General features: G+C 44.0%; 1 protein-coding gene across 3 annotated transcripts in view; it reads right to left on the bottom strand.

The window, feature by feature from the left end:
- Window positions 1-15,023, bottom strand: part of LOC122789967 (kelch-like protein 13) — a 419,724-nt gene that overhangs the window by 304,206 nt on the left and 100,495 nt on the right. For all 3 annotated transcript variants that reach the window (XM_044057468.1, XM_044057467.1, XM_044057469.1), the window contains exons 3-4: window positions 2,096-2,228; window positions 77-273 (exon numbers count right to left, since the gene is read on the bottom strand). In XM_044057468.1, the coding sequence (XP_043913403.1) occupies window positions 77-273; window positions 2,096-2,228 (330 nt within the window). The remainder of the gene's footprint in view (window positions 1-76; window positions 274-2,095; window positions 2,229-15,023) is intronic.

The following is a 15,023-nucleotide window of genomic DNA, read 5'->3' as shown; positions in this document are numbered from 1 at the left end:
CTTTTGTACTATTTACAAATACATACTCTAATGTACAATGATAATATGGTGTTGTCAAGTTAAATGTCATACTTACCCCAGATATAAGAAATACTTTACAGAAATCTAGAACAGGGAGAATTTGTAGAAAACTGGCAGCCTCCAATGTGTCTTGCAAATTGTCCATATTTAAGGAGAGCTTTGCAGTATAAATAAAATCAATAATCTTCCTTAAACCTATTCTATTCACACCATGAAGCTTAATGCATGTGAGATCTTGTTCCTTCATTCCTCCTAAAAAGGAAAGAGAGGTAGGAATTACCCACATGCTTAAAACACCACCTTAAAATTTGACAGAATTGTCTATATATGTGTTTTCCGAACACTGCACAATGCAATACATGGATTTTGATTCAACTGTTGCTTTGTGTGGGTGGCTTAAATATACAACTGTTATCTTTTCACAATAAAAGTAAATGCCAACAGTGTTGAACTAAAAATATCTGGAACATCCTAACAATAAGGAAATGCAACTTTGCACAGAGACTTTAGTTATACCCTTTGAGTTTTGATGACAAGTTAATAAATAATGGCACTTATTCTGCTGGACAAACTTTTCTGAAGTTTACATACTTACCAGAAATGATAGTAGCATAATAAAATGTTCATGGTAGCAATCCATTACTTTGCACCTTTTTCACTGAAGAAAAATTACTACCTTGGGTAAAACAAAAGATAGAAGGCTCAACTGTAACCTCTAAAACTGCCTACCATACACTACCCAAGACAAGCAGTCTGTTCCATTAGGGTCTGCTTGGCTTTGTGCTTTGCTGGACTTGAGCAATAGTACATTAAAAACTCTATGCAAAATGCTGCCTTTCCCTAAATTTCTAGTTTAGAACAAGAACACTCATCAATCAATGGAATAAAGTACTTAAAATTTTAACAAGGCTTCTTTATTTCACCCGCAGAGACTATACCAGAGAGTCGCAAGATCTGCTAGCTAAAGTGATTTTATCTGGACTGATCCTTTGTACTCTGCTCCTTTTTAAAATATTGTTGCAGGAAACCTTCCAGATCTGTATCAGCCCCCGTTAACTTCCAAATATCCACAGGAATACCAGGCAATCCTGGAGATTTCCCAGTCAGTTGATCATACTTCATTTTTACACCCACTCCCATCTTAGCTATTAATTCTAGAGTCTCATCTTCCTCCAACCTTGGCATGTTTAAGTCTTCCATAAATGTTTCCATTTGTTTTTTCTTGGTTCCCCCCTTCCTCTGCTGTTTTTATTTTTGCATTGTTTTTCCAAAATTTCTAATAAATCTGCAGTATTTCTGTTTTTTTTTTTTTTTTTTTTTTTTTTTTTTTAGCTTGGCAACAACCCTTTCTATTTTCTGTTACCCAAGTCATTGTGCTAATAGTTTTTGTTCTCTGGGGTTATCAAAAATATACTTGCTTAACAGTGACTTTTTAAAAGTCATGCATATTATCCAAATATTCCCTTAGTGTGCTTGTGGTACATGAATAGAAGTGCATAAAGCAACGCAGCAGTACCCCCCAAGACTAATTTTATGCCCAGTGACAGGATGGGCTCTTACTCCCTCACAAGTTGGGCTCAACTTCAGTTTTCATTGCCATCTGTATGCATGCATGTATAGACACAGTCTTTGTAAACTTTGCTGTCTTCAGCTCACATGTATACACAGATATACAATATGACTTTCACTATGTACTTTTCTCTCCTTCATGCACACTGCAAACGCCACTCTAACCTACCTTTCAAAATAAACGCTGTGACTGATAACTACCAATACTAGCGTATAAACCATTTCTACTATGCTTGAGCTGTGAATTTATCATTAACCCAAGTGTCCTGTCAACAAACAATACTAGCCAGAGAATCTGTTCCTCAAATGAAACCATCCAGAGATAGGTTAACAGTTGAATGTATGTAATACAAATTTGCATCTGGCTAAAAATGTTCAGTTTCTGGTAAAAAGTACAATAAAAAAAAAAGAATATGTTCAGTACTGTTACATACAGCTCAGTATATGTGAACCATCAAGCAAACATGAAAGAGTGCATATACTTTTCCAGAGAATAAAAGTATACCTGTGAACATGGCTTTAAAGTAATCACTTGATGACGCCATCATAGCTCTATGAACAGGAAATGACTCCTCTCCATCACCCGGGACTAGTGTCACGTCACAAAGTAAACCTTCTATTCGGAGCTGGTCAAAACCCTACAGAAAAAGAATCTTATGTGCATGAAAGCAAAACTTTATGATGCTTATTACAAACATACAGCACGGTACTTTTAGAGAGCATGAAGTGCTTATATACTTGCAATTATCAAATTCATAACACGATAATTATCTAAACAAAAATGGCAACAACTATGCAACCTCACTGATGCAAATGCTGTTATATAATCTGCAGTGGCACTAGTACTGGACCTTGTCAGGGAAACAGGTGACCTTACAGCGCGACAGCTCTGTTACACCAAGTATGAGAACTACTGTAAAATGTGAGTAAGATTTTATAAACAGCACTGATCCTCTCTCTTCCAAGCCATAGCTAAATTCAATATTGACTTGTGTGAATACTCACCAAAAACAATGACAGAAATTTCTGACGCATTTTCTGCAGCATGCTATTGCAAGCAAGCTTACCATCAAGTCAGTGTACTACACTACTATTTTGGATAACCCACCCAAACAGACCAACATGGATTTTTTTCCATGAAGGAAGCAACACTCTAAACATCTCTTGAATCAAAAATGAATTCCTGATACTATGGCATAACACAATCTAGGTGACATTCAGCATGACAGTATAAGACTGCATTTGCTTTGTTTTTATGATATCATTTGAAGCTTTGCTTCCATTTTTCCATGAACAGTGACAAGCTCTGTGTTTCAACAAAATGAATCTTGAACACAAACTGCTTGCTCATTACAACCAAATCCATAACCCGGCATCACTGGCTGTACAACACAAACTGCATCTCAAACTCTTGCTAACAGCACTGGCTCTTAAAACTATTCTTTATCAATACTCACAGGATTTGGAATAATCCATCAGAACTATATGCATGGATAAGGCATCATTCCCTTGATATCAGCAATCAGTGAAACATGGTTAAAGTCAAACATATAAAGAGAAATATATTCTCCTACCAGGCTAAAATATAATAAGGATGGAGAGAACAAAGTAAAAGGGTGGCAACTCCCTAGAGGAGACATTAGCCTCATACTAACTCACATTTTAAGCAACACTGATCTCGTTACATTCCTCAAACTTAATACAAAAGCCGATGCATAATTATTCTCTGCAATCCTCCTGGACAAAATACTCACACAGCTGAAGAGATCTTGGGTTTCAACTAATATCCTCCACAACAATTACAGCTGTGTACACTTACCATAAATGTAGGTGTTCGAGTGTAATCACTGTTGCAGTCATCACATTTGGGTTATCCCTGCCAGGGTAGCCCTCGGCTGGCCCGAATACCAGAGACTTTGTATTTCTATGTCGGTTGCTGTCGCTTGAGGACTGACGTCAGGTCGTCAGGAGTATAAAGTAAGGCGGCCGACACCATTACATCAGTTTTTCTTGCCCTAACCTCAGGAGACCCAAAGTAGGAGGCCAGGCTCTGATGGAAGAACCCCACCAGTGGAAAATAAATACCAATAAGTCCCTTGTAAGGAAAAAGAGAATAAGGGAGATGGAGGGAGGGAAACCAGGACTGCAACAGTGAATACACTCGAACATCTACATTTATGGTAAGTGTACACAACTGTACTATGTTCTTCATGTTTCACTGCTACAGTCATCACATCTGGGTAGATTCCCGAAGCTGAGGAAGAGGGTGGGGGCAGTCAAGGAAACTAGGGGCTGGCTAGGATGCCCTGCAAGACTGCAGAGGCGAACCCTGCCCTGGAGTTGGAGAAGAGAGGCAAGTGGTAATGCTTGGTGAAAGTGTGAACAGATGTCCAGCTGGCAGCCTCCAGAATGTCCCTGGTTGGGACTCCTCTGAGGAAAGCTGCAGAGATGGAGGCTGCTCTGGTAGAGTGTGTCCTGGCCCCCTTGGGTGAGGCTTTCCATGTTGTTTGTAGCAGAAATGGATGCAGTGTGCTATCCATTTGGAAATGGTTTGCTTGGAGATTACTTTGCCTTCTGCCTCTGTAGCAAAGCTAACCAGCAATTTATCAGACTACCTGAAGGATTTAGCCCTGTCCAGATAGAATCTGAGCTGTAAAGCTTTGTAAAGACCCTGGGTGCAGTACATAAGTCAAAGGGCAGTGCAGAGAATTGGTAATGCATTGAACCAGCCTTGAATCCGAGGTATCTTCTGCATGATTGTCTGACTGGAACATGCAGGTATGCCTCTTTTAGGTCTAAAGTCACAAGCCAAGCATTTTTGCCCAGCATGGGCAGAAGCTGCTGCAAAGTCAACATTTTGAATTTTGGCTATCCGTTTGCCTTTGGCAGAGTATGGAAATGGAATTTGTAGCCTTGTGACACTAGATTTATAACCCACTTGTCCTGGGTTATAATGTGCAAATTTTGAGCAAAAAGTGCTAATTTTCTCCCTAAGGGTGCTGCCAGGAGATAAGTGCTTGGTGCAGGCAGGGGAAAGTCATTGGGACTGCTTTCTGTATGTCTGTGCTTTATCTTCTCCAACTTTGGCAATAGAAGCACCCCACTGTTTTGACCTATAAGAATCTTGCACCTGGGATCTGCCCCTTTGAGGTCTGTCTGACACAGGAAAGGACCAATTTTCTGTAGGTCAGTGTCTACTAAACCTAGGTGGCAGTACTTGTAAGAAGTCTTTAACAGTTTGCATAGATTTAGCTTTCTCTTCCATTTTCTTTAACACCTCTTCTGCCTTAACACCAAAGTATCATGCTGTAAAGGTGCATCTAGTAACTTAACTTTAACATGATCAGGCAGATTTTGTTCCTTTAACCAAGCATGCCTCCTAATTACAGAACCCGTACCTGCGGCCCTGCAGAAGGCCTCCAAAGAATCAAAACCACATTGCAAAGTATGCTTTCCATCTTATTCAGCTGCATGAAATAAATCCTGCATTTCCTTGTTTTCAGCGCATTCAGAATTTAACATCATTTTCTGTTTAAGCAATTCCATGAGATGTTGCTAATACTTGAGCATATGAAACTGACAGTTTAAGGCCCTTATAGCCAAAGTTGCAGATGTGTAGACCTTTTTTCCCCATCTATCCAGTACTCTTGAATCTCTATCAGAGGGGGTTGGGTTTTTTGCTGTCGATGCCTTAACTTCCTTAGGACCCTGTGAAATAGTTTCTGGGTCAGCAGCAGAGTTTTTAAAAAGAAATTTGTGAGAGTCAGAAACACTGTAATATCTGTCAGGCTTAACAGGAGCTGGAGGGTAAGGAGTCAGGCGTCAAACTAGACTCCAAAAACACATCTAAAATATCTAACACAGGGGGAATGGCTAGAGGCCTGTGCTATGGTAATAAAAGAAAATCCCTAAACCTCTTTTTAGATTCTGAAAAATCTTGGTTTTCCCAGTGAAAATGCTCCCTCATGGTATGCAAGGTTTCCCCAAAGGAATAATCCTCAGGAGGAGATGCTGAAGGTATAGATTCTTCAGCAACAGAATCCTCATAGGGGGGTACAGAATATCCCTGATCAGAAGAGGAATCAGAAGAAACAGAAATCTGATCTGAAGATTCATAGTCAGTGTCTTGCTTAGGCCTCTTATCAGGAGGGGGATGGGAACCCCTGATCAAGGTAAACAGGTCTTCGGCCATTTTGATCATCTGTTTTTTGGGCATAGAGGCCTGTACACATGGCTCATGAGTTTGTTTCCTTGCTTTATAAGATGCTTTAGTCTTTGCCTTTGAAGCTGAAGTCGTTTTAATATGAAGATGTTGAGGTCTGAATACACCCTCAGAAGCCAGTACCTGCTCAGCAACTCTGGACCCATCTGAGGAATTAGCATTCGAGGCTCCAATACCTTGAGTATCCAGCGGCATGGCCGGGTAGCAGTCTGCGACTCAAGTAGCGGGTGTCAGGGGCTGCGAAAGCGCCTCACTGAGAACCGGCGACTGGCTTAGGAGAAGCGTTGTCGGTTTTGGGCCTCGGTTGTTTTTCTCTATCCTTTTCTTTACGTTTTTTGTAAACTCCGGTAGTCGGATGGCTATCCGACGACATTTCAGGATAATTAAACCAGCTACCAAAATACTGTTAAGCAAAATTATACCGTTTAATACTGCGTTGGTTCAATCTAGCACAAAACAGACAACCAGTAACGTAGTGATCAGGGCCTAGGCAAGGAATACACAGCAAGAATTTTAATCCTTATGAGGTATTTGCTTTCCACAAGAAATACAATTATTAACTTTTTCTGACATCGGTCTGGAGCAAGAAAAAAGTTTCCCCAATGGGGTACTTAGCTTTATTGAAGACTTCGGATCTGAAACTCAAACACGAAAATCTCAGGAGTCGGCCGACCGGCACTTCCCGACTGCTTCTGCTTCGGGCAACGTGTGGCAAGAAAGACGAAAATGGCGTCGGTTGCTTCTTTTATATCCCTGACAACCTGACGTCAGGGAAGGGGAGACAGCAGCCGATGTAGGACCCAAGACTTTGGAATTCAGGCCGGCTGAGAGCAACCTGCCAGCAGGATTACCCAAATGTAATGACTGCAACAGTGAAACACGAAGAAAGTACAGTGGTGTACACTTACCATAAATGTAGATGTTAGTGTGTATTCACTATTGCAGTCATCACACTTGGGTTATCTGCCTGCAGGTGGCCCAAATACCAGAGACTTTGTATTTCTGCGTCAGATGGCATCCCTCCAGGACTGACACCTGGTCGTCAGGAGAATAAAAACAGGCAGACAACGCCATTACATCAGTTTTTCTTGCCCCAAATGTCAGGAGCCCCCCAAACAGGGAGTTAAGTTATGGTGGGCATAAAACCTGTCACCAGCAAAAAGTAAATACTAATACCAATACCCCTGAAAGGGGTGAGTAATAGCCATACAGAGGAGAGAGAGAGAGAGAGAGAAAAACCAGGACTGCAACAGTGAATACACTAACATCTACATTTATGGTAAGTGTACACAACTGCACTATGTTCTTCTTGTTTCACTGTTTGTGGATTCCCAAAGCTGAAGGGTGGAGGCAGTCATGAAGAGTTAGGGCTGGCTAATATGCCTTGCAGGACTGCTGTTGCAAAACCTGCACTGGATTTGGAAAAGATAGGCCGGTGGTAATGCTTGGTGAAGGTGTGTATTGAACTCCAGGTAGCAGCTTCCAGGATGTCCCTGGTAGGGACTCCCCTGAGAAATGCTGTAGAGGTAGATGTTGCCCTAGTGGAATGTGTTATGACCCCGAGGGGTTGGTTTTCCATGGTGCTTGTAGTAGAAATGGATGCAGTGTGCTATCCATTTGGAAACTGTATATTTTGAAATGGCCTTGCCCTCTGCCCCTGTTGCAAAGCTGACTAGTAACTGGTCAGATTCTCTGAAGGGCTTAGTCCTACCAAGGATGAATCTGAGCTATCTGTGCACGTCCAAGGAGTGCAGGATCCTTTCCCCTTTATTTTGAGGAATAGGGAAGAAAGTTGGCAAATAGACTGGTTGAGAGCCACACTGGACACCACTTTAGGCATGAAGGAAGGATTAGTCCTGAGGGAAGCCCTGTCAGCATGGAAAATAATGAAGGGTTCCACAGCCACAAGTGCTTGTAGCTCAGGCACTCTTCTAGCTGAAGTGATGTCCAGAAGCAAGGCCATTTCCCCAATAGAGGAATTTTAAGTCTGCTGACGCAGCAGGTTCAAAGGGGGGGGGGGGAGCGTGAGCTTTTCCAGTACAAAGTTAAGTTCCCAAGCAGGGGTGAGTGCTCTCCTTGGTGGCCTTAAGTCGTTTTCCCCTCTAAGGAACTGTTTGATAAGAGGGTGCGAGAAGAGAGTTGGCTCAGTGTTGTAATGAGACGAAATGGCTGAGGCATGTATCTTAACGGAGAAGGACAGGCCTTTGTGGAGTAGATCTGCTAAGTAATCCAGGATTAGAGGCAGTGAGGGCAGAGTTGTCCCCCCTCCTTTAGATAGAACCCAGGAGCAGAACCGTTACCACTTATCAGCATAGGATTTTCATGGATCGAGTCTTTTGGCTTCAAGAATGACGTCTGGCACCTGCTTGCTTAGGGTTGTTGGGGGAGAACTCATGGAATAAGCCAGGCTGCAAGATTTAGGGTTTGCAGTTTTGGATGCAAAATCTGTCCCTCCTGCTGAGAGAGCAGGGTTGGGTTCTGGTGTAGGTGCTACGGTGGCACCAGTGACAGGCTGCGCAGGGGTGGGTACCAGTGCTGGCATGGCCAGTCTGGGGCAACCAGAATTGTCCTTGGTCTGTCCTGTCTTATCTTGAGTAATACTCTTGAGAGAAGGGGCAGAGGGGGAAAGACATAGATTGAGAGATTTACCCACTGAAAAGATACGGCATCCACTTTCCAGGCCCTGCTGTGAGGATTCCTGGTGCAGAAACTGCTGAGCTAGTGATTGTAGGGGGAGACAGACTCTGGGGTCCCCCATTTCTGAATCTGAAGGTTGAAGGTGCTGGGCTCCAATTGCCACTCGTGTGAGTCTAGGAGGTTTCTGCTTAAGTCGTCTGCCAGAGAGTTTTGTTTGCCTGGCAGTAATTGAGCTCGCAGATGGACTTGCATGTCCAAGGCTGTGTGCCACAGGGCCATGGCTAACCTGCAGAGTGGGTTCACCCCCTGCTTGTTGATGTACCACATAACTGTGGTGTTGTCTGTTTTTATTAGCAGTTGTCCTGAAAAGAGCAGGGATCTGAAAGCTGTCGGAGCGTTCTGCACAGCTAGCATTTCTTTTTGGTTGATGTGCAGATGAATTTGACTTGGGCTCCAGTGGCCCTGAATGCATTTGCCGTCCATATGTGCTCCCCAGGCATAGTCTGATGAGTCTGTGGTTAGGGTCTGGGTGGTGTGGGGTTGAGAAAAGGGCAGTCCCTTGTTGCTGTAGCATGTTTCTGCCCACCAAAGGAACTCTGTCCTTAGGATATGATAGGAATGACTATTTCCAGGTCCTGAGAATGTTGGCACCAAAGACTTTTTAACTACCACTGAAGTTTCCTCACATGCAGTCTTGCATATGGAATTAGCAGTATACAGGAGGCCATGAACCCTAGGGCCTACAGTATTTTTCTTGTGGATAGCTGGGTTCTGCTGACCATTTGTTTGAAGTAGGCTGTCAGACTTGTTTTTCTCAACTGAGGAATGCCATCTGGGATGCTGTGCCCAAGCTTGCTCACAGGAATACAATCTGACTGGGTACCAGTTTTGATTTCTTTTCGTTGGTGTACCCCTAGGAAGTGAGACGACGTTTCACAAACATCAGGTGCTGCAACAGCAATTCCTGACTGTCCACCTGAATCAGGCAGTTGTCCAAGTACGGGAAAATTTGGATATTTCTCTGCCTGCAGTCTGCAATGGCTGGAGCCAAGCATTTTGTGAAAACTCTGGGCACAGTAGATAAGCCAAAAGGAAGTGCAGAGAACTGATAATGCATAGATCCTGCCCTGAAATGTAGATACTTCCTGCATGACTCCCTTATGGGGATGTGCAGATAACCTAGACTTAAAAGAAGCCTGACTAACCAGGGATCCTTGGCTAGCATAGGAAGAAGCTGTTGCAGGGTAAGCATTTTAAATTTTGGTACCACCAGGAAGGTGTTGAGAATTGAAAGATCCAGGATTGGGTGCCAACAGCCCTCTTTCCTTGGTACCAGGAAGAGTCTGGAGTAGAATCCTTGACCCCTCTGTTCTACTGGAACCGGCTGAATAGCTCTGATATTGAGCAGGGAAACTACTTGGCTTTGAGCCTCTGCCCACTGGTTTGGATGAAGGTCTGGAAACCCACTTGGGGTTGGCAGTAAATGGAAATAAAATTTGTACCCCTAGGATACAATGTTGAGGACCCACCGGTCCTGTGTGATGGACATTCCATTTTTTGCATTAAGGGCAAGTTTTCCTCCTTGGGGCAGAAGCAATTAGGCAGGGCTGGGGAGTGGAGTAAAGAAGTTAGTGAGTTTTTTTTCTGTAAGGAGGTGGCTTACCACTCCCTGCTTTAGGGTTGGGGGCACTCCACTGCTTAGATCTCTGCATGCCCTGAGACTGTAGTCTGGGTGGTCTGTTTCCCATGGGTCTGGATTGAGAAGGTCCGGAGGGGGCTGGAAAGGACCAGTGTTTGGAAGGGCAATGTCTACTGAATCTGGGGGGGGGGGGTTGCACTTGAAAGAATTCTTTAACAGCCTGCATAGACTTAGCTTTTTCTTCCATCTTTAAGAACCTCTTCTGTTTTGGTGCCAAACAAAAGTACAGTTGTGTACACTTAACATAAATGTAGATGTTCAAGTGTATTCACTACTGCAGTCATCACATTTGGGTTATCTGCCTGCAGGTAGCCCTCAATCGGTCTGAATGCCAGAGTCTTGGGATTTCTGCATCAGGTGCTGTCACTTCTTCCATGACGTCAGGTTGTCAGGGGTATAAAACATGCAGCCTATGCCATTGTTTTTTCTTGCCCCAGATGTCAGGGGCCCCCACAACATGAAGCAATTAAATGGTGTGGAACACCCCCAGTAGAAAGTAAATACCAATGTTATAAGACATGGCCAAACAAAAAAGAGTAGGTCGAAGTATAGAAAAGTCAACTGGCTGGAAGGAGGGTAACCAGGACTGCAACAATGAATACACTCAAACATCTACATTTATGGCAAGTGCACACAACTGTGCTATGTTCTTCGTGTTTCACTGTTGCAGTCATCACATTTGGGTCGATTCCCAAAGCTGAGGATGGGTGGAGGCAGTCAAGAAGCATTAGGGCTGGCAAGAAGGCCCTGTAAGACTGCTGTGGCAAATCCAGCTCTGGATTTAGAAAAGATAGGTAAGTGGTAATGCTTGGTGAGGGTGTTTACAGAGCTCCAGGATGCAGCTTCCAAGATGTCCTTGGTAGGGACTCCCCTGAGAAATGCTGTAGAGGTTGATGTAGCCCTAGTGCAGTGTGTTCTGATCCCCTGTGGGTTAGGTTTCCCCATGGTGTTTGTAGCAGAAATGGATGCAGTGTGCTATCCATTTAGAAATGGTTTGCTTTGAAATGGCCTTGCCCTCTCTGTCCCTGTAGCAAAGTGGACTAGCAGCTGGTCTGATTTTCTGAAAGGTTTAGTCCTGTCCAGATAGAACCTAAGCTGCCTGTGCACGTCGAGGGAGTGCAGGATCCTTTCCCCTTTATTCTGAGGATTAGTGAAAAAGGTTGGCAAATGAATGGACTGGTTTAAAACCACACTAGACACCACCTTGGGTATAAATGATGAGTTACTCCTGAGGCAAACCCTGTCCGCATGGAAGATAATGAAGGGTTCCACAGCCATAAGGGCCTGCAAGTCAGACACTTCTTGCTGAAGTGATGGCTAGAAGTAAAGCTGTTTTCCAGGACAGGAATTTTAACTCTGGTGAGGCAGGAGGTTCCAACGGTGGAAGCGTGAGTTTTTCTAATACAAAGTTAAGGTCCCAGGCTGGAGTGCAAGTTCTCCTGGGGGGAGTCTTAAATTTATGGCTCCTCTCAGGAACTGTTTGACCAGAGAATGAGAGAAGAGGGGTGGCTCAGTATTATAATGAGCAGAGATGGCAGAGGCATGAATCTTAATTGAAGAGAAGGATAGGCCTTTGTGGAGCATTTCTGTTAAGTAATCTAGTACACGAGGTAAGCTGGGCGCAGTTGTGTCCATTCCTTGAGACTTGCTCCAACAGTACTTTTTCCACTTTTCTGAATAGGATTTTCTAGTACTAGGCCTTCTTGCCTCAGGGATGACATCCATTACCTGTTTACAGAGGGTTGCTGGTGATGAGTTCAGGGAATGAGCTAGGTTCAGGTTCTGTAGCTGAGGATGCAAAATCTGGCCCTCCTGCTGGAGCAGCAGGGGGGGGGGGGGTCTGAGGAAGGTACCATGGTGGCAGTGCTGTCAGACTGCGCAAAAGTGGGTACCAGTGCTGGCGTGGCCAGTCTGGTGTAATCAGGATTTCCTTGGCTTGTCCTGTTTGATCTTTAGTAGAACCTTCGAGAGGAGGGGAAGAGGGGGAAAGGCAGATTGAGAGATGTTCCCATGTAAAGGACAGGACATCCACTTTCCATGCTTGGCTGTGGGGAGTTCTGGTGCAATATTTGCTCAATTGATAGTTCTGAGGAGAAGCAAAGAAGTCCACCTCTGGTGCCCCCGCCTGTGGATCAGTAGCTTGAATGATTTTGGTTCCAGTTTCCACTCGTGTGGGTCCATTAGATTTCTGCTCAAGTCTGCCAGTGAATTTAGTTTGCCTGGCAGGAACGGAGCTTGCAAGTGCACTTGATTGCTCAAGGCTGTGTTCCACAGAGCTATGGCTAACCTGCAGAATGGGTAGGAATGGGTTCCCCCATGCTTAAGTACCACATAACTGTGGCATTGTCTGTCATTATCAATAGTTGCCCTGGAAGAATAAAGCATTTGAAGGCTGTCCGCGCATTCTGTACAGCTAACATGCATTTTTGATTGATATGCAGGTGCATTTGTTTTGGGCTCCATTTGCCTTGAATGTGTTTTCCTGCCATGTGAGCCCCCCATACATAGTCTGATGCATCTGTTAGGGTTTGAGCAGGCAGGGGGTTGAGTAAAATGGAGTCCTTGATTGTGGTAGCAGGCCTCTGCCCACCACAGGAACTCTGCCCTTAGGCAAGGGATGATAGGAATCATTGTTTCCAGGTCCTGAGAATGTTGACACCAGGGACTTTTTAAGTACCACTGAAGTTTTCTCATATGCAGTCTTGCATATGGAATTAGTAGAACGCAAGAGGCCATGAACCCTAGGACTTGCAGTATTTTTCTTGCAGATAGCTGGGTTTTGGTGGCCAGTAGATTGAAGTAATGTGTCAAATACATTTGTTTTTCTGGAGTGAAGAATGCCATCTGGGAAGTTGTGTTCAAGCTTGCTCCCAGGAATACAATCTGTTGCCTGGGTACCAGATGCAATTTCTTTTCACTGATTGTGTACCCCAGTGAAGGTAGAAGTCTCTCTGCAATTCCTGACTGTCCGCTAGAATCAGGCAATCGTCCAAGTATGGGTAAATTTGAATTTTTCGCTGCCTGCAATACTCAATGGCTGGAGCTAGGCATTTTGTGAATACCCTGGGTGCAGTAGATAAGCCAAAGGGAAGTGCAGAGAACTGATAGTACATAGAGCCTGCCCTGGAACACAGACATTTCCTGCAAGATTCCCTTATGGGGATATGCAGATAAGTTTCTTTAAAGTCCAGGGTGGCTAGCCAGGAGTCCTTGGCTAGCATAGGAAGCAGCTGTTGGAGAGTAGCATTTTGAACCTTGGAACCACCAGGAAGGTATTGAGAATAGACAGGTCCAGGATAGGGAGCTAAGAATTTTCTTTTCTGGGTACCAGAAACAGTCTCGAGTAAAAACCTTATCCCCTTTGCTCTGCTGAGACAGGTTGAATAGCCTTGATACAGAGAAGAGAAAGTACTTGCTTTTGGGCCTCTGGCCATCTGCTTGGGGTTGGCAGTGAGTGTAAGTAGAATCTGTACCCCTGGGATACAATGTTCAAGACCCATCTGTCCTGGGTGATGTACTTTCAGTTTTTTGCATGCAAGGAGAGTTTTCCTCCTAAGGGTGCAAGTAGTTGGGCAACGATTGGAAGAGTTAAAGATAAGTCATTGTGAAATTTTACCAAAGGAGGGTGGCTTACTACTCCCTGTTTTAGAGGTGGGAGCACTCCATTGCTTAGATCTGTGCATACCCTGAGACTGTAATCTTGGTGGTCTCCTGCCCCTGGGCTCGGATTGAAGGTCTGGGAGGGGGACTGGAAAGGACCAGTTTTTAAAAGGCCAATGCCTACTGAATCTAGGTGGCTGTACCTGTAAGAAATCTAACAGTTTGCATAGATTTTGCTTTTTCCTCCATCTTTTTGAGGACGACTTCCACTTTATTGCCAAACAGGCATTCTTGGTTGAATGGTACATCTAGTAATTTTGCTTTGACATGGTCTGGCAAGATTTGTTCCTTAAGCCAAGCATGCCTTCTAAGAACAGACCCAGTGACAGCAGCCCTGCAAGATGCTTCTAAGGCATCAAAACCACATTGCAAAGTATGTTTTCCAACTTGGTTAGCAGTATGCATTAACTCTTGTAAATCTGTTCTGCACTATCAGGAATCAACATCATTTTCTGTTTAGCTCCATAATATGTTGCTGATACTTTAACATATGAAACTGGCAATTTAAAACACTGATGGCAAGAGTAGCATAGGTGTATACCTTCTTACCCCATTTGTCTAAAGCCCTAGAGTCCCTGTCCGAAGGGGTAGAGTTTTTGGCGGTTGTAGCCTTAATGCCTTTAGGTCCGTGGGAAATGGTCTCTGGATCCGCAGGAGGAGTCTTAAAGAGGAATTTGTGGGAGTCAGGTACTCTGTAATACCTATCAGGTTTCCTGGGAGCTGGAGGCAAAGTATCAGGGGTAAAGCTGGATTCCAAGAAGACATAATCTACATTTTCCAGAACAGGAGGGATAGCTAGAGGCCTGTGCTGAGGCAAGTTTAAAAATTCCCTGAGTCTCTTTTTGGACTGTTGGTAGTCCTGGCACTCCCAGCGGAAATGCTCTCTAAGGATATGCAAGGTTTCACCAAAAGAAACCTTCTGGTGGGGAAGCAGAGGGAATGGAATCCTCTGCATCAGAATCCTCATAGGTAGATAAGGGTATGTCCTGGTAATAAGAAGGATCATAGTCAACAGACTCATGATCTGAAGAATCAGAAGGAAAATCAGTTCTTGGTCTTTGAGGGGGAAGGCTGGTTTCCCCTAATTAAAGTTATAAGATCTTCAGCCATTCTAAGCATTTGTTTCTTAGGTATGTGGGCCTGAGAATGCGCTTTGATCGTCTGTTTCCTAGGCGTAGTGCGAACTCTGGGCCTGAGAAATTCGGTACTATTGGT

The sequence above is a fragment of the Protopterus annectens genome, chromosome 15.part0, assembly GCF_019279795.1.
Source record: "Protopterus annectens isolate FY-2018-M chromosome 15.part0, PAN1.0, whole genome shotgun sequence".
Taxonomy (NCBI): Eukaryota; Metazoa; Chordata; order Ceratodontiformes; family Protopteridae; genus Protopterus; species Protopterus annectens.
The sequence above is the reverse complement of the archived record's forward strand: the minus strand, read 5'-3'. Positions and strand labels throughout refer to the sequence as shown.